We start from the raw sequence: 20,634 nt of genomic DNA on the forward strand, positions 1-20,634 counted from the left end.
AAGTGAAAATTGCTTAGATTATAGAGTTGAAATCTTTAAGGAAAAGTTGAAAATGGGAAGATATTTAGCTTAGAGAAAAGTAAGATGGAGGTTGTCAGTCAACAAACATTTATTATGCATCTATTATCATGTGCACTTGCTGAACTCTAAAGATACAAAGAAAGCCCCCCCCCCCAAAAAAAAAAAATTCCTGCTCTTGAGGAGTCAAATGAGGGAAAGAATATGCATTCAATGTGTGTGTGTGTGTGTGTGTGTGTGTGTGTGTGTGTGTGTGTGTGTGTGTGTACACACAAGGTAAATTGGAGATAATCTCATAAGCAATGCAATTTCTTTAAGAAGGTTATCAGGAAAGCTTTTCTTAGAATGTGAGGTGTTAGATGGGACTTGAAGGAAGCCAGGAGGTAAAGATGAGGAGTGAGAGGATTCCAGGCATGGGGGACAGCCAGCCAAAATGCATGGAGTGGGGAAATGAATTGTCACATCTAGGGACAACAAGGAGACCTGTGGAGTATGTAGAGGATGGTAAGACATAAAAGATTGGAAATATGGGAAAGGGTTAAGTTATAAATGACTTTAAAAGCCAAGCAAAGGGTTTATATTTGATTCTTGAGGTGATGGGGAGCTATTGAAATTTGTTGAAGGGAGGTGATGTACTAATTCAAGCCTTGATTGACCCCACCTCTCTCAGCCTCCTCTTCCCTGTGTTTGGATGGCTGAGTACCAAATTCCTCACAATTCCTTTCCTTATTGAGGGGTAGAAAATTAATTCTCAGATCATTTCATTTTGCATCCCTGGCATTCCTGCCTGGCTTCAATCCCTTGGAACAAGATGCCCCAGCACTGGGAATTCCTTGTCTCCAGTCCCTTTTCCTGCTTCTTTTGGTGTGTTATCCCCCCTCTAGATTGTAAACTCATTGAAGGCAGGGACTGTCTTTCTTTTTATTAATTGTATCCCAAATGCTTAGCACAGTGTCTGGCATATTGTATGCACTTAATCAACATTTATTGTATTATATTGGATATATTTTACAAAGATCAATTTGGCAACTGAGTGAATGAGGCTAAGGTGGGAAGCAGTAGGTGATGGGTTTCATAATGATCTTCAAGGCCCACCTAGACCTGGATTAAGTCCCTCTCATGTGCTCACTCTGCTGCTTTACTAGGTATTTACTGGTAACATTCTTGGTTATCTTTTCATATATAGTCTATCTCGCTTTCTTAGGAAGATTATCAAGTTCCTTGAGGCTAAGATCTCAGTCTGCTTTTCTTTATATCTCCTAAAGTCCCTCCACAAGACTTCATAAATATAGTAAATGCTTATTAAATATTTGTTTATCCATTCAAACACCCAAAGGGCTTCAGCGTAAAGATCGCCATTGATTTATCTCCACAGAATAAAGAGCAATAGCATCAACTTCTCCCTTGGATTTGCATTTTCATTCCCCATATCAGATAATCCAATCCCTCTACATCTCTACTTGTCAATTTCTTTTTCTTCATTCAATATTGGTTCAAGTATCTACTCTTCCATGAAGCATTCCCTGACTGCTTCAACAGAAAATTTTCTCTCCTGAACTAGATCAAACCAAATAGCTAAATGGTGCAGTGCAAAGAGATAAGACTTTGAATCAGAAAGACTGAACTTGAATCCTGCCTCAGACAACTGTGTGTTTAATATTTTTGATGAATTGGGTGGGATAAAACTGCATTAGGGATATGTTAATATAACCCCAAAAAATCGTTAGATGTCAAAGCTATCAAACTTTCTTTAGAATCATATACCTAGAAAGGACCACAATGAATGGCTCTCTAACACAATCCTTTGGTTTTATATATTAGGAAACAGAGGCCTAGGGGAGGGTGAAACGGCTTGTCAGAAAAGTGGGATTTGAAATTCATTTCTCAGACTTCAATGATTATGAAATGCCATTTCCTCCCCACAAAGGACAGACAGACATTTTGACAAAAGATCCTATAATTTTGATTACTCCATACATGAATATAATAAATCTTTTGCCAATCTTCCCACCAATCTGTTTTCACCAGGGGAAAACTAGCACCTTTCCAAATTTATTCATTGATCAGCAAAGCTACCTTTTCAAAAAGGTTGCCAGAGGATTTTAATTCTTTGCTTTCCCCAGATTTCTCAGTTCAAAGAGGAGTCTATCCCTCTCTCCTCATCTCTTGATTCCCAAAGGGCAGAGGAGGCCGAGATTCATTTTTCAATTCAATCCAGTTCAAACATTTCTTAAACACCTTTGGTATCAGAAGCTCTGTGCTGACACTGGTAGGGAGGAGTGGATACAAATGTGAATTTGACACAGTGCCCTTGGACCCATCGGCCTTACAATATAGTTGAAAAGTTGAAGAGATCTGGGAACTCTGAGGCCAGAGTGTGGGAAGGATCATTTATCAATAAGAGTGCTAAAAGTCCCTGAGGATGTTCAAAGGGGATTGAGTTGGGAGGAATACTGTAGGCCAGGTACTGGTCACTGAGAGAGGTGCAAAAGAGTGTAGAGGTTTGTAGATGATAGTAACAAAACTGGGAAGAGGATGAGTTATCCATCTTAATAAAACACTTAACAATAGGGTAAGTGGCAGGCAGGTCAGATTTTTTATGAAAGCTAGGAGGAGGAGGTGGGCTGCTGAAAAAGTTTATTGGCTAATTAATTAATTTTCATGGCAATACCCTTGATGCCCCTGTTTAACACTGAGAAAAGGGTACTGACTGAAAAATGTGTCCATTCCTCTAAAAAATATTTCTGTCTCTATCTCTATCATTCTCTATATTCCCAAAGGAAAGCTGTGTATTAAAAAAAATCCAATTCTGAATTGATTTTTTTATTAAAAAAAATTCACCATCTTAAATATCCTTTCTAGAAACTCAGCAGCATTTTTTCTTGTTAACCATGATACCCTAGGCAAGCCATTCTACTTCCCCATCCTCTGACATTCCAGGAAGCTCCACATTATAAATACTCACAACTGAGGAAACTTCTACTGAATTCAAATAGTCTACTGGGCTTGAATTCAAATCCAGTCTCAGATACTTATTTTATGACCCTGAGCAAATCATCTAGTAGTTGTCTGCCTCAGTTTCCTCAACTATAAACTGGGGATAATAACACCTCTTTTCCAAGGTTATTGGAAGGATCAAATAAGAGCTCTGTAAATTGCCTAGAACATTAGTGCCTGGCACAGAGCAGGTGCTAAAATAAATAAATAAATAAATAAGTCATGTTGTGACAGAAAAATAAGAGTAAAAGGGAAAAACCAGGAGAAAAAAACAAACAAAAATAAAGTGAAAATAATATGCTTCGATCTCCATTCAGACTCTGGATGTGGATAACATGCTTCATTATGAGTCTTTTGTAATTGTCTTATTTCACTATATTGCTGAGAAGAGCTGAGTCTGCCAGTACTGATAATTTCCCAATGCTGCTGTTACTGTGTACAATGTTCTCCTGGTTCTGCTCACTTCACTCAAAAAAATGCTTGTTTGCCTTTTTTTTATTCTGATCTTCTCAACTGCTAGTGCCCCCTGAATTAACTTTGTATTTACTTATGTTTTTGTTTCTCCAGATAGTATGCCAGATCCGTGGGCAGAAACAATTTTATTTTATTTTTGTACCCCTAGCTTCTAGCACTGGGCCTGGCACATAGTAAATGCTTCATAAAAGCTAGTTGATTGATTAATTTCTTTAAAAGGTTTATAAAGGACTTTACATACACAACTTATTTAATCTCCATGACAAATCTGTGCAAAAGGTGATCCAAGTATTATTATCTTCATTTTTACAGATGAGGAAACTGACTTACAGAAAATATAATTTTCTTGTCTAAGGCTTTATAGCTATCAAGTGGCAGTATGATTATTTGAACCCACATATTTTTGTTCCAAATCAGCGCTCAGGAGGTAGAAGAACAAGTAGTCCTACAGTAAGGACTGGATGGCCTGGGAGGACCAACAACAATATGTGTTGTATTTATTACATAGTTTTTCCAAAAAAGAAACAGTGTGAAATGGAAATTCACAATTTTATATTTAATCCTCTTTTTTATTTTGTGATGTACACATGAGATTTTTTTCTGTTTTGTCTTTTTTGAATTCAAGTTCAAAATTTAAAAATAAATTAAAAAGAAGTTAGGTTTATCTGGGCACAAGCGAGAAGCTTTTTTATCTTCTAGTTCCTCCGGGTAGAGGGGTTTGGTTTTAGGAGAGTTGGTTTCTAGTCCCTGCATTGACATTTATGTAGTCATGTGACAAATAGTGGATGAGTTACTTCTGCTCTTTAAGACTCAGTTTTCTCATATGGCAAATGGGAACAGTCGTGTGTGTGTGTGTGTGTGTGTGTGTGTGTGTGTGTGTGTGTGTGTGTATGTGTGTGGTGTATATATAAAGTATTATTTCCTCCTTTAAGAGATTAGTGAGAATGTGACCCCATAAGATCTAGTCCTTCCTCTATAATTCCTTTAGGAGAGAAACAGAACTAGGAGAGGACAGGGATAATTGCTTGCTGACATCAATATGCTCTTTCTTCTCTTTTTCCCCACCTCCCCATGTTTTTGAGGGGAATCCAAGATAATATGATAGTCATAAATTGAAATTCTTTAAATTAAAAAAATCCAAAGAGAGGAAAGTGACAATACAGGGGGGAAAAAGACCACACTGCTACTAGGGAATCCTCTGTCCCCTCACTCCCCTCCATCTGTTCTCTTACAGAGATCTCTCAGCTCTGTCCAGCCTGTCAGGGGAGGGGGCATCTGGCCCTTTCACAATCTGTCATGTGTGACAGTGCTTGAATTTCATTTCTGTCATAGCTGCCATCGGCCATTAAGCTATCTTTTTTTCTTTGGGTGGCAGGTCTGCCCTACCCTAAAGTGTGCCATCAGCACTATGGTAGGAGGTGGGAGCGAGGGTAGACGGAAAGATGAAAGAGTAGCTTTCTTATTCAGCTCATTCAGGTCCCAAATGTCTTTTTTTTCTTTGTGCTTCTTCTTGCCTGCCCCCCTCCAACTTGGTTTCCCCTACTCCCCCTCCCTGCCATTCTATTTCCTGCCATCTGTGACATGTATCTCCTGGGATCAACTCTCCTTTCCTCTAATCACTGCTGACGGACATTGGGAACCTGCATCTCCTTCTGTGCCCCTCCTTCCCCTGGCCACTAGCCAGGGATCTCCGGGTTGACCTGGGTTGCACTTTGCATACTGCTGAGAAGGGGCACCCTTGGCAGCCTGCAGTATCCTGTTTTTAAACATCACATTTCCCCTCTTGTGCCATTCACCTCTCCTCAAATTTCTGAGTCCACAGCAAATAAATTTCAAGAGAACGCATTTCATTTATTTTTGAAAAGGCCAGATAGAGTCATGATCAGCAAATTAGAGTCGTATGACTACTGTCTTGAGAGATTCAAAAAGTTGTCAACATTCACCAATGGCTGAATATGGTAAGCATTAGCCAATGGCTGCTCTCCTCTCCTGGTACTCTAAGCCTTTTTTTTTTTTTTTTTTTTTTTTTTTTTTTTTTTTTTTTGGTGGGGAGATAGCTCATCTACAAATAGGCAAATTCACAGAGCTTATTTCTAGAAAGCCTAGATAGAGTTGTGGTTGATGCAAACTAGTACCATCCTCTTCTTTTTTTTTCTCCACTTACTCCTGTGAAGCATTCAGATCATATTAGAAACCTACGTTCTAAAATGAATCTATGAAAAAAAAAATTGATGGACCCGGGGGAGATTTCAGTCTTTCAGAAGTGCCCATATTGGAAGAGGAGGGAAGAATCAGTCTTTTCTTAATCAAAGGCTGTGATATTGACAATAAGAAAAATTAATAGATCATATTTGCACGTTCAATTTAAAATTTCCTTACAAAGTAGTTTACTCACTGCAATCCTGTTAAAGACATAGCATAAGTATTATAGTTCCCATTTTAGAAATGAGAAAAATGAGACTTGTTCAAAGTCACAGATCTACTCAATATCTAAACCTAACCTTATTCAAATGATGGCCAGTACAGTAGTCTTTCCATTGCCCCACACTCCTGAGGGCAGGGTTGGGGGTAGGTGGCAGGATACAATGTTGAGAATTTTACTCAGTCACTTAGACTTAACAAGAAAGTGCACAGCTAATTCATCCTGGATGGGGGCACCCGATTAGGTTACACAGGTAATTATTTATAAGTAACACACATATCCATAGCCCCTTGCTTTCAGAAAGAGAATCCTATTTCATAAGTCACCTAGGAGGCAGCTTCAGTGGGATTATCTCTTCTAGGAAAAGAACTGAGCTTTAGCAGAGGCTAAATTCACCCACCCAGCAGACAGCATTTCTATAGGAGAGAAAGGAACCCAGATCTAAGCTCTTGAATATCATCAAGGATATCTTGACAGAAGAAATATTACTCTGTGTCTTTTATGTTAATAATAATGGAGGCAACAATGATGGGGGCTCACAATTTAGTATCAGCCATTTTCCAGCGGTGCTGATGGATTGATACAAAGCCATTTGTGCCATCTCCACCAGTCCTTTCTGTGGTCAAGAGCACACCCTTGTGAGACAGGTCGTCAGCATCGGGGGCAGATGGAGGCCAGGAGAATAGAGCAAAGCTAACTGGCCCAGCTGGGAAATGATCTCATAATCAGCCTTAGGCTGGTCATCTCCACTACCCAGACAAGCCACAATAGAGAAAGCTAAAACCAGCCATTCCCACATCACTTTGTTCCTTGGTTTATTCCACTATTTGAGTAGGATCAGAATCCTGGCATTCATTCCCAGACTCCCCTAGGACTTCCTTAGGCAGTGCAGGATGGAGGAGAGCACACTAAGCTGGCAGTTAGGAGGCCTGGGCTTTTGCCTGTTTCTTCTACTAACTCTCTGTGATCTTCAACAAATTATCCTCCCTTCCTGAGCCTCAATTTCCATTTCTGTTAAATAGGGATAATACTTTGTACTATCTCACAAGGTTGCTAAGAGGATGAAAGTACTTTATACATTCTAAAGCAGTGTAAAATACATGATAATAATAATTTCTCCACAAAAGCATTGTTCTTATGCTTCAGCATGTTATGGAGAGGACCCTGGGTTTTTAAAGGTCATGCCAGGATAATAAAATCACTGGCAATTTCTACAAAGCTGTAAAGATGTTGGCAATGAACCCAGTAGTGGATTATCCATCAGAATCTGTCTTTTAGTGTTCCAAGATCTACCTAGTTCAGTTTAAAGAACCTTGACACTAGAAAGTCAGGCACCAGATGGCAAGTGCTTTTGGCATGTGAAGCCTTCTTATAAGGCAGGGAAGGAGTGCCCACATGGATGAAATCATTGACCCTTGACCTAGTATTATTTCTACTATCGGCATTTCTCAGCTCCAATTTTTAGGTCTAGCTTTTTGGAAGCTCTGGCCTCGGCAGTATTTAACAGCTATAATGTATTCTCATTACTGTTGGGATAGGGAAGAGAGATAGAAAGGGAAAATGAAAGCAAGGTACCTGCTTTCCAGGACCTAAAATCCTGCTGTTCCCCATTCCTCTGGGTAGCCCCCATAATACTAGAGAGCCATTTAAGCCTAAGTGTTCCTGGCAGCTAATCATGCTTTTTGACATTTCTTGTGTTGCTAAGCCCTTTGCCTTTACCACTCAATCCCCAAAGTCATGCCCTCCTTTGACCTGCATGTTCCTCCCCAGCCCCAAAGCCCTGGCTGATTGAGGATGGCCAATTTATTGCCTCACATTAACCAGAACTCTGACAGCCTCCTGAGTGCTACAGCAGCAGACACGTGCTAGCCAGTTTGGAAAGGTCAGGCCACGGGAGATGGAGAATACCAGAAGCTTTCTGGTCTCCGCCTGTCACACAGCACCCCCACGCCTTTCAACCATGTGCCATTAGAGAACAACTGCATCACTGATTTATTTTTAAACATCTGGCAGCCCCAGTGTCTCCAGCCCATTTTAACATTCTTGTCAGTCCCTTCCAACTCTCACTATCAGGTGCCACAGGTGATACTCTTAATTTTTCCTCCTAGTAATGGATTGAAGCTCACACACCCTTATCCAGAGCACACTTGTGAAACAGGTGGTCAGTATTGAGGTCAGGTGGAGACCAGGAGAATAGAGCAAAGTTAACTGGCCCAACTGGGGACTGATCCCATAACCTTTGCTTTCATTATCAGAGTTTGCTGATTACCTTAGCTACCCAGACAAATCACATAGAGAAAACTAAAAACCACCCATTTCCAGAACACTCTGTTCATTGGTCTCCTCCACTATTTAAATAAATTCCAAATCCTGGTGTACCTTTCCAGACTTCCCTGCCTTCTCACTTCCTTAGGCAGTATTGATTGGAGGAGAGCACTCTAGACTGGCACTTAGGAGGCTTAGGATTCTGTACCATCTCTTCCACTAATTCTCTGGGTGATCTTTGACAAGAAACATTCCTTTCAGAGTGTTACATGCATTTTTACCCTTGTTTTCTCCTTTCTCTAATTCTTGGCTTTATTTATTATTATTATTATTATTATTATTATTATTATTATTATTATTATTATTATTATTATTATTATTACTGAGGCAATTAGGGTTAAGTGACTTGCCCAGGGTCACACAGGCAGTGTTAAGTGTCTCAGGCCAGAATTGAACTCAGGTCCTCCTGACTTCAGGGCTGGTGCTCTATCCACTGTTCCACTTAGCTGCCCCTCTTGGCTCTCTTATTTACCACCTGTGTGAAGTTGGGTGTGCCTCAAAATCTCTCTGGACTATAGCTCCCTCATTATTAGATTAGCATAAGGTCCTTTCCAGGCTCCAATTCAATGACTCCTTCTGCACTTTGCGCCTATATTGAACAATTAGCACTGTGGTAGAAAGTCTTCTAGACTGAGTCTGAAGACTTAAGTTCTGATTCTAGGCTCTTGGATAGAGAACTGGGCCTGGAATAATGAAGATCTGAGTTCAAATCCAGCCTCAGACACTCAGTAGTTGTGTGATCCTGGGCAAAGCACTTCACCTCTGTCTGCCTCAGTATCCTCAATTATAAAATGGGGATCATAATAGCAACTTCCTCCCTGCGTTGCTGTGAAGATTAAATGAAATAATATCTTAAAGTGTCCAGCACACTGCCTAGAACAAAGTAAGTGCCATATACATTTGTATTCACTTTTCTTCCCTTCTAGTTTTGCCAAAGACTTACTATGTGACTTAATTTTCCTTGGCTTTGGATAATGACCTTTTTTTTGGTTGTTGGGAGAATATAGGAGATGATAGATGGAAAACACTTTGAAAATTATAAAGTGCCAGTTATATAAAAAGGCAGCCTGGTAGAGTGAGTAGAGTATTAGATTACAATTGTGATGGACATGGGCTCAAATCTTGACTCTGACATTTACTGGCCAGGTGATCCTGGGTAATCGCTTCTATGGGTTGCAGGTAATTTGTTGGAGCTTGTCTGAATGGCTTATCATCCACCCTGGTGGGACAACCTTCCACACTTAGAAAAACACAGATTTTTAAAAAATATTTTTTAATCTTGACAAATAAAGGGCATTATTGTATTCTTATCAAATTTGTAAAGTACTTAGCATAGTGCTTGGAACATCTTAGGCGCTTAATAAATATTTATTTCCTTCCTTTCTCTTTCCCTTTCCCTTTCCCTTTCCCTTTCCCTTTCCCTTTCCCTTTCCCTTCCCCTTTCCCTTTCCCTTTCCCTTCCCCTTCCTTTCCTTCCTTTCTCTTACTTTGTTTTTCTTCCTATTGTATACTATCTTATGTCATGGCAATTAAACTCACTGATTATATTATAATGAGGGGAGGGGGAGAAGAGATGCTACCCTACCTCTCAAGTGTAAGATGCACCTAGCATAGAACTAGGAACATAGTAGGTAATTCGAGATAACACTGATTACTTAAGGCAGCCTGATATAATGGGAAAAGCTTTGGTTGACATGGAGGATTAAGCCTTCATTTTTAATTCTATCTCTAACATTTAACTGACTCTTGGATAATGGAGGAAAATAATTTTAACCTGTCAGCCTTAGTTTTACCATCTGTAAATAGGAATAGTAATACCTGTAATTCTTAGTATGGTTGGTGGTTGTGAGATGCTTAAATAAGATACCGATTGTAAAGTGCCTATGAGCAAAGTGTCTAAAATTTAAAACTGTCCTAAGATTTTTGGAACACTCTGTAAAAATATCAGCTATGATTGATGGATCAAGGAAATTGGAGAATTCCTTTTAATGGAGTATATTTGGGAGGAAGATACTCCTAGTATCGTCTCCATCTGATGTAAGAAATATAAGGAAGAAGAACAGCATACCTAGATTACAAACACCTTGCCTCTTAACTAAGTGCTATCCTAGGCTGCAGTACTCAGCAGAGGAGTTGTCTCAGGTCCTGTGGTTTGTCCTTGGGAATGTAGAACTGCCTATAGTCATCAACAGATGTAGTAGTGTTATTTTTAGGAGAGAAAGTAGATCTCATTCCCCTCCTTTCAAAATGAGCAGAAACCAAACCTGGCTTTGGGCAAACATCTGAGAAGCCAGGTGGGGTTTGGGCAGCTCTACCCTCCCCTCTTGGCTCCCTGACAGCAAGAAGATGCCAAGAGCAGGGATGGCTGAAGGATCAGGGATCTCCCTTCTTAAATGGAAAGCTGCTCTGTCTGCCCTGTCTATCCCACCTGCCAACAGAGAAAAACATCAGGGATCTACAGTTAGTTCAATCCTTCTTTGCAGGGAAATTACAAAATTGACCCAACTTTTGTAACCCAGATATAGTTTCCCCAAATTCCAAATTTCCCCTTTCCAGGAATGAATAGAAAAGACCCAAATAGTCTTCAGGCTCAGTAGGAATAGTGGAAGAAATCCCCTAGGAGAGGTCACCAAAAGGGAATGGGATGGGTCTTAGAAATGGGAAAGATTTCAAAGGTTGGGGGAGAAGAGTTCCATGCCATGAATGAGAGGAGGAAAGCCTTCCTCACCTCTTACTCCAACTCAAACTAATAATCCTTTGAAGGTGGAGGAATGGGAGGTACATACTCAAATATCCCACACCTAACAATAAGTAATAGTGATTGAAGCCATTGGATGCTTTTTCTGCATATAAACCCTGACATTTGGACCTGATAGTCAATCTCCCTAGAAGAGTTGGCAGAGCCCTGTTTTTTGTTATATTGATTCTCATATTTGGACCAAACAATTTTCCTCATTTTGTTTTGGGGGATAGGACGATTAGGGATCATTTGTACTTCACTCTCAAAAAAATGGGTTCTCAGATCCTCAAAAGAAGTCCATCCCAGCTGTCATCATTCTAGAATCTTATTAATCGATAAGGACTTTGAGGGTTAGATAGTCCACTCCTTGTCCAAAGTATAAATTTACTACAACATTTCTAGCAAAGAAGCCTTCAGACTCTTCTTATATATTTCCAATCATGGGAAACTTACTATCATTAAGAAAAAAACCCAGCTCTTTCCATTTGGAGACAATTGAAACAATTAAGAAGTTTTTCCTCCAAAGGTCTCTCTTTGCATTCCCCATATGTTTTAAGGTGTCTCCTTCCTTGGGACTAGTTCTTAATTTCTTACAAGAAAGGATTTGAAATGTTTTAGTGACCTCACTCACTGATGAAAAAGACACTTACCATGGCAAGGGAGAAATGAGGACAGAATGCTGTTAATTGTGTGGTACAGAAAATAAGCACTAAATAAAGGATTTACAGGGAGCTAGATGGCTCAGTACATAGAACAGTGGGCCTGAAGTCAGGAAGAGTTAAGTTCAAGTTCAGTCTCAGATACTTACTAGCTGTGTGACCCTGAACAGTTTCCTCAGCTGTAAAATAAATGTAAAAAGAATACCTATGGCCTAGCATTGTTGTTAGGATCAAATAAGATATTTGTAAAGCACTTAATATGGGACTTGGCATATGGTAGGCACTGTATATGTTTATTCTCTTTCTTTACCTGTAGGAGAGCTACCTAGGGGCAGCTAAATGACACTATAGTACATAGAGCAGTGGGCCTGGAGTCAGTAAGACTCATCTTTCCGAGTTCAAATCCAGCCTCAAGACACTTACTTGTGTGACTCTGAGCAAGATACTTTACCCTGTTTATCCCAGTTTCCTCATCTGCAATATGAGCTAGAGAAGGAAATAGCAAACTACTCCAGCATCTTTGCAAAGAAAACTCCAAATGGGGTCACAAAAAGTTGGATAGACCTGAAAGTGATTGAATAACAAAGGAGAGTGACAAACTTTCTTTTTTTCCTTCTCCTTCCCTGATATCCCTAAGCAATCCTGAAGTTTTGGATTAGTGAATTTAAAAAATAATTAGCACGTTACTTACTGTAGGGGGTAAAGAAGGGGATATTTGATAGAGTCTGGGGTTTTGTCTATTGAAGTGCAGCAAAAACCAAATGCAAAAAAGTAGGGCCTTCAGTCTGGCCCAGCTTCTGCAGTGTGAAAAGTGCTCAAAAGGATGACCATATAGTCACTATCCTTACTCTTTTCAAGAGGAACTTATAATGATAAGTTTATCTCTGACCTTGTAGCTCTTGCAAACTCAGTGCAGATAAGTGTACCCTTTGTATCTGGGAGAACTTTCTTATATCAGTGTCAGGGGCAGAGGTGGAGTGAAGGGGAAAATGATGTTGGAGAGAAATGGGCTGTGTAATGACCTACTTAGGGGCCTCTAGATACTGCTGACTAAACCTTGTAAGTGTACATGCAGGACTGGAGCCAAGGATCTAACTGCATGGAGCAACCTGCCAGGCTTTCCTGCCTATTCATGCTGGAATGATGAGAGTGGATGATGATGCACCCACTTCACCCCAAATAAGGCATTCACATGGGCTGCAGTGGTTCTGCTTCTGTACCTTTAATCTTCTGAACTCCCTCCAAATATTCTTCCTAAGATGAGGCCAGTCACTTCCCTGCTCTGTAATATGATGCCTCTGCAGACATAGGGCTGAATCCATTAGTTTTTGTTGCTATCTTGGAAAATCACAGGTAATTTTTTGTGGGCTGTTTATCAAGATTCTTTCAATTCAACTCAAACATTTATCAAAGGCCCACTATGTTCATAGCACTTTGATAAGCCTGAAGGAGAAATCAAGTTTATATCAGATGTAGCCTATTCTCATAGAGCCTCTGGTCTAGTGGTTCATGCAAAGTGTCCCTAATGCCCTTCTAGTATTTGGGATCATTGTGTTTCAGAATGCAGTCACTGGCCTCCAAACAAAACTTGTATCATTTCATTTTCCCTTGTCCATTTGTCTAATCTCTTTCACATGTACTGACCAACATTGACACTTTATCTCCACTGACCTCAAAGTGCCATTACTCTTGACAATGAGACAAACAAGATTTACTTGATGCTTACCAGCTATGTATTGAAAAACCTCCCTCTCTTTGCTTGTTTCTTCCTCAATACAAGGTAGTTGGCAATGCTACCCTATATCCCACAAAGAGTTGTTAAAAGGATGAAGTAAGATGATGCTTGTGGGAAAAAACCTGGAAAAGGCTAAAATGTGATTGAAGAAGATGGAGAAGATAAAGATGTAATCCTCCTCATTACCCTCTAGTGGCTGTTTTCCCCTCTTGGAGAAATGAGGGTGATGGGGGGATAGGTTTGGCCAAGGGCACAAAATGGGTTGTAATAGGATGAGAATTTATACTTTTTTCTTTCTATATCCTGCCTTTCTATAGAATGGCTTCCTCCACAAGTAATTTGTTCATCCATACTTGTGCCCAACTTATATCTATCTCCAAAACCTTGCATGTGTCATGAGAGGGTCCTCAATCTTTTCTAGAGGAGGTGCTACTTTCAATATTCCTTTAAGATCCAAGATCCATGTGTTCAACAATCAGAGGCAGAGAAAGGGTATGAAAGACCTACAAATTGTGAAGTTTTGTGACCAACAAACAAATCCAAATTTCCTGGTTGTAAAGCTCTGATCTAGTTAGTACAGGCTCCTTTGCACTGGTGCTTAACACCCTCATAAAACACACAGATGAATGATGAGAACATAGAACAGCCAAATATATTTAAAGATAAGGCAGACCGGTAGAACAAGCATAGGGATAAAGCTCAGGGCTGTGCTCTGAATGAAAGCTTTCTATACTGCATCAAGGGCACAAGCACTGGCTTGAACAGTCTCCCCTACTACTTTTTTAAAAAGAGCTTCTGGGACTAGCTTCTAGTCCTCAACCAAAGTGTTAAGGATGAAAGTCATGTGACTTAGTCAACCCACCTGTCATTTCCAATAAACCATCTCCTGGGAGAGGTTCTCAAACAAACTCGCCTCATACAGAATGCCACCAAGAACAGATCAGGCTATAAAGCAAATTCTGGATGGAAAATCAGCAAATAATATTAAGATCTCCCTAAAGATAATGGAAATAATTTCTGAGTCTCAGTAACAAACAATCCAATGGATGACATCTCACAAAACATCTCGCAAAGAAATACATATTTGAACATAGAACAAAAATGAGGAGGTTGGAGTAGATAAATGGTCCCTTTAATCTCTAAATCTATAACTTGTGATAACTAAAGTTGACCATATAGAATAAAATGCTGAGTACCCAAAAGGTGACTGGAGAATCTAGAGATTCTTCATACTTCCATTTACTCCTGCTGGCCTAGGGCAAATGACTTAACCTCTATAAGTTTCAGTTTCTTCATGCTTACATAAGAGGGTTATATTAGATGATTTCTCCCAGCTCTAAAACCTGTGATGTAAAGGAAACAAACTTGAAGACAAGAGCTTTTTTCCCCAAGAGTTAGGTTTTGGGTGTTCTATATAGGGGATTGGTGGTGGAAATAGATGGGCACAGGAGTGGGCAAACAAGTTACTTTGGGAGGATTTAAGACCAAGAATGTGGGTATTTGTAATCAGGGAAGGCTTCAGCATAGCGCTTGTCTCTAGAAAGAGAAGTAGGGAGGCAGGTTCAATTTAATTAACTTTCAAAGTCCCATTAAGTCTCAGAATTTTCTATAAGAGCAGATATTCTAATATATTTTAACAGTGTGGATAAATTCTAAGTCTTCACTCCACTTTCATGACTAATCAAAAAAAAAAGATGTCCTGATTTAGATGATCTTAAAATACTCTAGGGCATTCAGCTCATTTCTACTTCAATTCCAGCCAGTAATTTGCAGTTAGATTTTTTCTTGGACAAGTCTACATCATGGAAAAAGAAGGCTAGAACTGAAACATTTATCTGATGGTTGGAGAGTCAGAGATCCAAAATTTTTTCTTTCCTCCTACCTTAACATGGGGTTATAGCATAGCCATCCCTGTTTTTAAGTTTTAAAATATCATTTGGAAAAAACAAACATTCTACAATCTCTGTGATGACCTGCCCTGCCCTTTAAATCAAAGGTTATCCATTGGCAATCTCATGAAACTTATAAGCCTCTTCTTAGAACAATGTGTTTAAATACATACAATAAAATAACAGGATTGAAAGGAAGTTATCAAAATAATATAAACATGAGTTCATCAAGCCCAAGGTTAAGAATCCTTGATTTAAACCTACCTCACACAAAAGCTCTTGTCTCTATCCTATGATTTAATCCTATGGCTCTATATTATATCTATATTCCATTGCCTATAACTTATCCTATGACTTCCCTTTTCTGCTTCTGAATGGATGCGACATGTACTTATTCACACAATATTGCAATAGCAGACCTTACATTTGCTATTGTATGTCATTACTTAGTCTTCTCTCTTCCTGGCTGAATCACTCTAAGACCTTTAAAGTTTGGCACCAAACAACTTTCAAACTTTATCTCCCATAACTTTCTATTTGAATCTCCACTCCAAGCCACTCAGTCTCTTTCCTCTCTCTCCACCAATAAACGATACAAAACAAAACATTTATAGTCTGTACTATCCATGGGTCTCATCATATTTCACACAGGATTTTACAGAGTTGGAAGAAATTTCAGGAGCTAATTTGTCTGACCTACCAGAAAAAGTGTTCCCTCTATTACTGTGTAGCAACTAAATAATCATTTTGCCTTTCTTTGTGTCAAGACCTAAAACCCACTACCTCACACGGTGGCCAATTCTACTTTGGGACAGCTCTGATATTTAGGAAGAGTTTCTTACATTTTTTGCTCATACTTACATTTTCTCTCAGAAGTTAAGAAGAATATAGTATAATTCTTCCACATGACAGCCCTTCAAACACTTGTAGTCAGACATCATGTTTTTCATTAAACTTTTTTTCTTCAGGCTTAACATCCCCACTTCTTTCAGCCAATCCCCATATTCATGAACATAAGAACCTGATCATGTTCTTTAGACATGATCTTTTAGATCTTCTTAAAATGTAGTAATTCAAACTAAATACAATGCCCCAAATGTGTTGTAGTTAGGGAAGATAGCAACAGGATTACCATCTCAGTCCTGGATATTCCATCTTTCTTAATGTTTTATCTCATAATTATCTTTTCATATGTGTATGTCATCTCTCCAACTAGATTGTAAACTTTAAGGTGCCAAGAGCTATGTCTTATGGTGCTTTGTATACCCTATATTGACTGTATCCTTCACGCACTTGGTACTCAAACATTGTTGGCTGATTGAAAAATATTATAATCTTTTTTTTCCCCTGGAGAATATTTTATGGCAGTTTGTTTAAATTTCAATTAATAATCATCATAGAGGGCTAAATTGCAAATTAAAAATAAAGATGACTCCACTTCAATAGTGGAAGGTTAAATATGGAAAGTAAAGGAATATTACTTTCACTCAGTTCAAATATCTCTACTAGAAACTTTCATCCTCAAGAACACTAAAATTCACTTCAATCCTAGAGTATTAAATCACTTGCTTTTTCTTTCACTACATAGATAAAGCTTTCTTGAAATTTTGGCTGTGAAATATTCCCCTGGTGGAAATGTGCTTAGACACAGTTCTTTTTTTATCATCCTTGAAAAGCAGTTTCCCAGCTTAAATCCTCTTTTACTGTATCATGCTTAATATAACACAAATATCATAGAGGGCTAAAAATTTGTCTGTGGGCTTTTCCCCACAGGAAAGGGCTGGGCAACATGGATCTAACAAGGAATAGACTTTAGTGAGTTTCATGCTTTGTCAATTACCATTTCATTTTTTCTTTTTACACAGAAAAGTCTCCAGTGACACAAAGTTTTCTGGTGACAAACAGACCTAGGGATTTGTATCATACTTCTTGTGTCCATAATGCACTTGGATTTAAAAAGAGGCCTTAAAATGCAAGGCAAATCACTTAGCTGTGTGCTTTCAGAAATGTCTTTAATAGAGTAGACTGACAGAAAAAAGAGAAAACCATATTATAAAATGGATTCATTTTTCAACTTCTTGTGAAGTATTTTTGCTTCCCACATAAACCTCAATGCAGATAAAAAAATCTTAATATACAGGGGATTTAAGAAAAATACCAACAACAGCAGCAATACAATAGTAATAACATATCTAATTCTCTTCTAGATAAAAACAAGAATTCAATGCAAAAGGTTTAGGGAATGTGTATCTGATGAAGGCCATAGGATGCTCAGGTCTATCATACTTATCTGAATGTTACTCTATAAGCAGAATTGGCATCTTTTGATTTCAAGCAAATTTAACTTTTCCTACCCTCTGTTTTATTCTCAAACTTGTGCCTCCTAAAGAAGGAATATGTATATGTGTGTATGGGTAGGTATGTATGTATATGTACATACATACATATACATAGAACAATATGTATCATTCTTTATTTTTGAGAAGTCAATACAATATAAAGCTCAGCCACAAGTTATTTGAGGAAAAGAAACTATAAGGAAACCATATCATAAATATCTCTCTGAAATGAAAGAGATTGGAACTGTCTTTATGGAAGCAGAGCTGGTCTTTCATTAGTTCTTTAAGTTCTCTTCTACAAAATTCCTATTTATTCTACAAATTAAAAGTTCAGAGAGTCCCCATTGATTGTCCCATGCAAGAACTACCAAAAACAAAGGAGCAAGATTATGCACTCTGCTATCAGAGCCCTAAGCTTACTGGGCCCTTGCCCAGTCTTCAGCTTGTTCTGACTGGATTGAAAAATAACAGATTTCTAAAAGCAGTTTTAAGAGATACATGCACTCAGACAAACCATTCTTTTTGAGGGAGTGTGTATGTTTAAGTGGCATGATTCACCCAAAATAATAAACCCCCGATTTCTCACAGCCCAGCTGTCTGCCAGATAGAAGAGGACACAGTGCCCAGAGAAATGGAGGAAACTGAGCATGTACAAGATAAACCAGTCTTCTCAAGTGTCATGTTTTGTTGGTTGAGAAAAAGAAAGAGGAAAAAAAAGACAAAAGCTTTAGAAAACAAAACAAAACAAAATCCTTAAATCAAAATCTGTTTTCTTTGTCTTTTTTTCTTCTTTGTTGTTTTTTTTTAATCATTTTTTATAAAAGCCTATAACTAGAAGTGCAAGTATTTAACTGTACGATTTGGTAGAGATCCCAGGTCTGTCATTTACTATCTCTATGACCTTGAGCAATTCATTTAATTTTTTTTTGTAGGGGATCTCAGTTTTCTCTTTTGTAAAATGAGAGTGTTTACTTCAAAACTTCCTATTTGCCCTAAATCTTGTAATCCCTATTATCCTCAAATAAATGAAAGGGGTCCAAAACGTTTCTTTACAAGTGTCTTGACATTAAAACTGAGTCTTCCTCCTCATCAACCATTTTTATTGATACCTTGGGATTATTGTAGTTTACTAAATGTTTCCACTTGAAAAAGTGCCTTGTAAATGAAGCTCAGTTTCAGGAAGGGGTTCCTTAAAGACTCCTAGATAATTAGCATGCTTCACAGATGTTGCTTTTATTAATTTAATCGCAGATAACAATGCAGCCAAAACATTTTAACCAGTATATGTGCCACCTACTCAGAGCCCTGGTTCTGAAAGAAGTGCTCTGGGAAAAAGGAGTGGGGTGGAGAGATGAGAAAGTAATTCAAAAAGCTAAAAGAACAGTTTTCCTCCTTCTTGACTCCCCAAACAGCTGAGAAGCCTTGGAGTTCCCCTGAGCTACTGCAAACCCTCAGCAGTAGCGTGAGGGCCACGGGCGAGGGAAAGAGAACTGCTGAATGAAGTTGGACAGCTCCTGGCTTCCCCAGAAAAGGGGTTTTCAAGGTGGGCGTTTGAAAAACACTTTCTGAAAGAAATTGTGCAAGTTTTGAAGAAAGAAAAGACACTCCACTCTACTCCGGACAGACTAAAGGACAATTAATTTCTCTCACTGGGAAACAAAGAAATAAACAATCTTCTAGTATGCTAGCTTTCTCTTAAGACTCCTCAGTTAAGAACTTGGTTTTTTCTACTATCTCGGACTTCGTTCGGGGCTACATATTATTATTAGAATCCTGAGAAAAGTGCAATTCTTTTAAATACACGAAAGGAAAACCATACGGTCTTCCTAATCTCAGGCAACGAGGATTCAAGTTTAGCAATTAAGGACAGAGATAGAAACAACAAATTCTCATCTTGGAGACTAATCACTTGCTCCTATAACTCCAAATTACAAACCCTAGGTAATCATAATCTCATGCCTATCTTCTGTCGAAATTTATACAGAAAGGTCAAGTATTTAATATTTTAGACACCTCTCCCCCCCCCCACTCTTTTTTGCATTAGACGCAAATGATTCAGAAAAGAAACGAGAGCAACACCCGCAAAGAATAGTAACCGCGTTTCAAACAAGCCCGCCAGGGTATCACGAAAGCGCTTCTCTCTTTTTCTGACCCCGCCTTCCCCTTCCCCTTCTGTTCTGCACGATTTCACTTGGTTTTACGTGTTTTAAAAAATAATAAAATGATTCTCTGATTCTCCCTACACACCCTGAGAGAGAGAGAGAGAGAGAGAGAGAGTTGCTAAGAATTTTCTCTTTTTATTTCTCTTTCTCTCTCTCTCTCTTTTTTTAATGTTCGCTTACATGCCCAGGTCGCTGTACGTGTTGAAGAACTCCATCTGGTTGCAGGCTTGAATCCAGCCTACCACCCAGGTCTCGTTGCGGGGGATGGGGGGCATGACCACCCGGGCGGAGGCTTTGAAGTAAGGGGTCTTGTACCGCAAAACGATGGGCGAGCTTTCCTCGATGAGCGTGGGGCACTGGTCGATGGTGGCGCAAACATCGTACACCACGATGTTCTCCCGCCGGATCCGCGCCTTGCAGGTGATGCTCTGGATACAGCCCATCCTGCTACCCAGTGCCGGCACCAGCCCCTGCGCGGCGTAGCGCGGGGCAGCGCCGGGGCCGGGGCAGGCACTGGGGGGAACCCGTCACGCTGGCATGCTAACTCCCACCCACCCTCCCCTCCCCCCCAACCCGCCCACCCACACCCCGAATTGCACCCCTCCCCAAGCCGGGCACCGCGTCTCCCCGCCAGCTGATCAGCGCACGAGGAGGAGGGAGCAGCCGCTGCCGCTGCCGCCCCGCATCCTATAGGGAAGCCCTGCCCCTCCTCCTTCCTCCCCCTCTTGATGCTGCTGCTCCTGCTGCGGGTCCGAGCTGCCCGGACTCCCAACCCTCCCACACCGCCCTTCTCCTCCTCTTTCTCCTCCTCCTTCTCCTCCCGGGCTCGGAGCGGGGAGGACAAGCTCCTCGGAGGAGGAGGCTGGCGCCCCTG

At 39.7% G+C, this 20,634-nt stretch overlaps 1 protein-coding gene across 2 annotated transcripts in view; it reads right to left on the reverse strand.

Annotated features, from left to right (window-relative positions):
- The window catches only part of FAM78B (family with sequence similarity 78 member B), a 132,489-nt gene extending 112,188 nt beyond the window's left edge, over positions 1 to 20,301 (reverse strand). For both annotated transcript variants that reach the window (XR_012481935.1, XM_074266487.1), the window contains exon 1: positions 19,941 to 20,301. Coding sequence is in view for 1 of the 2 variants with exons in the window: in XM_074266487.1 (XP_074122588.1) it covers positions 19,941 to 20,203 (263 nt within the window). In the remaining variant the exon portion in view is untranslated. The remainder of the gene's footprint in view (positions 1 to 19,940) is intronic.
- Positions 20,302 to 20,634: the final 333 nt, after the last annotated feature.

Source organism: Sminthopsis crassicaudata, chromosome 4 (assembly GCF_048593235.1).
Source record: "Sminthopsis crassicaudata isolate SCR6 chromosome 4, ASM4859323v1, whole genome shotgun sequence".
In the NCBI taxonomy this organism is placed as follows: domain Eukaryota; kingdom Metazoa; phylum Chordata; class Mammalia; order Dasyuromorphia; family Dasyuridae; genus Sminthopsis; species Sminthopsis crassicaudata.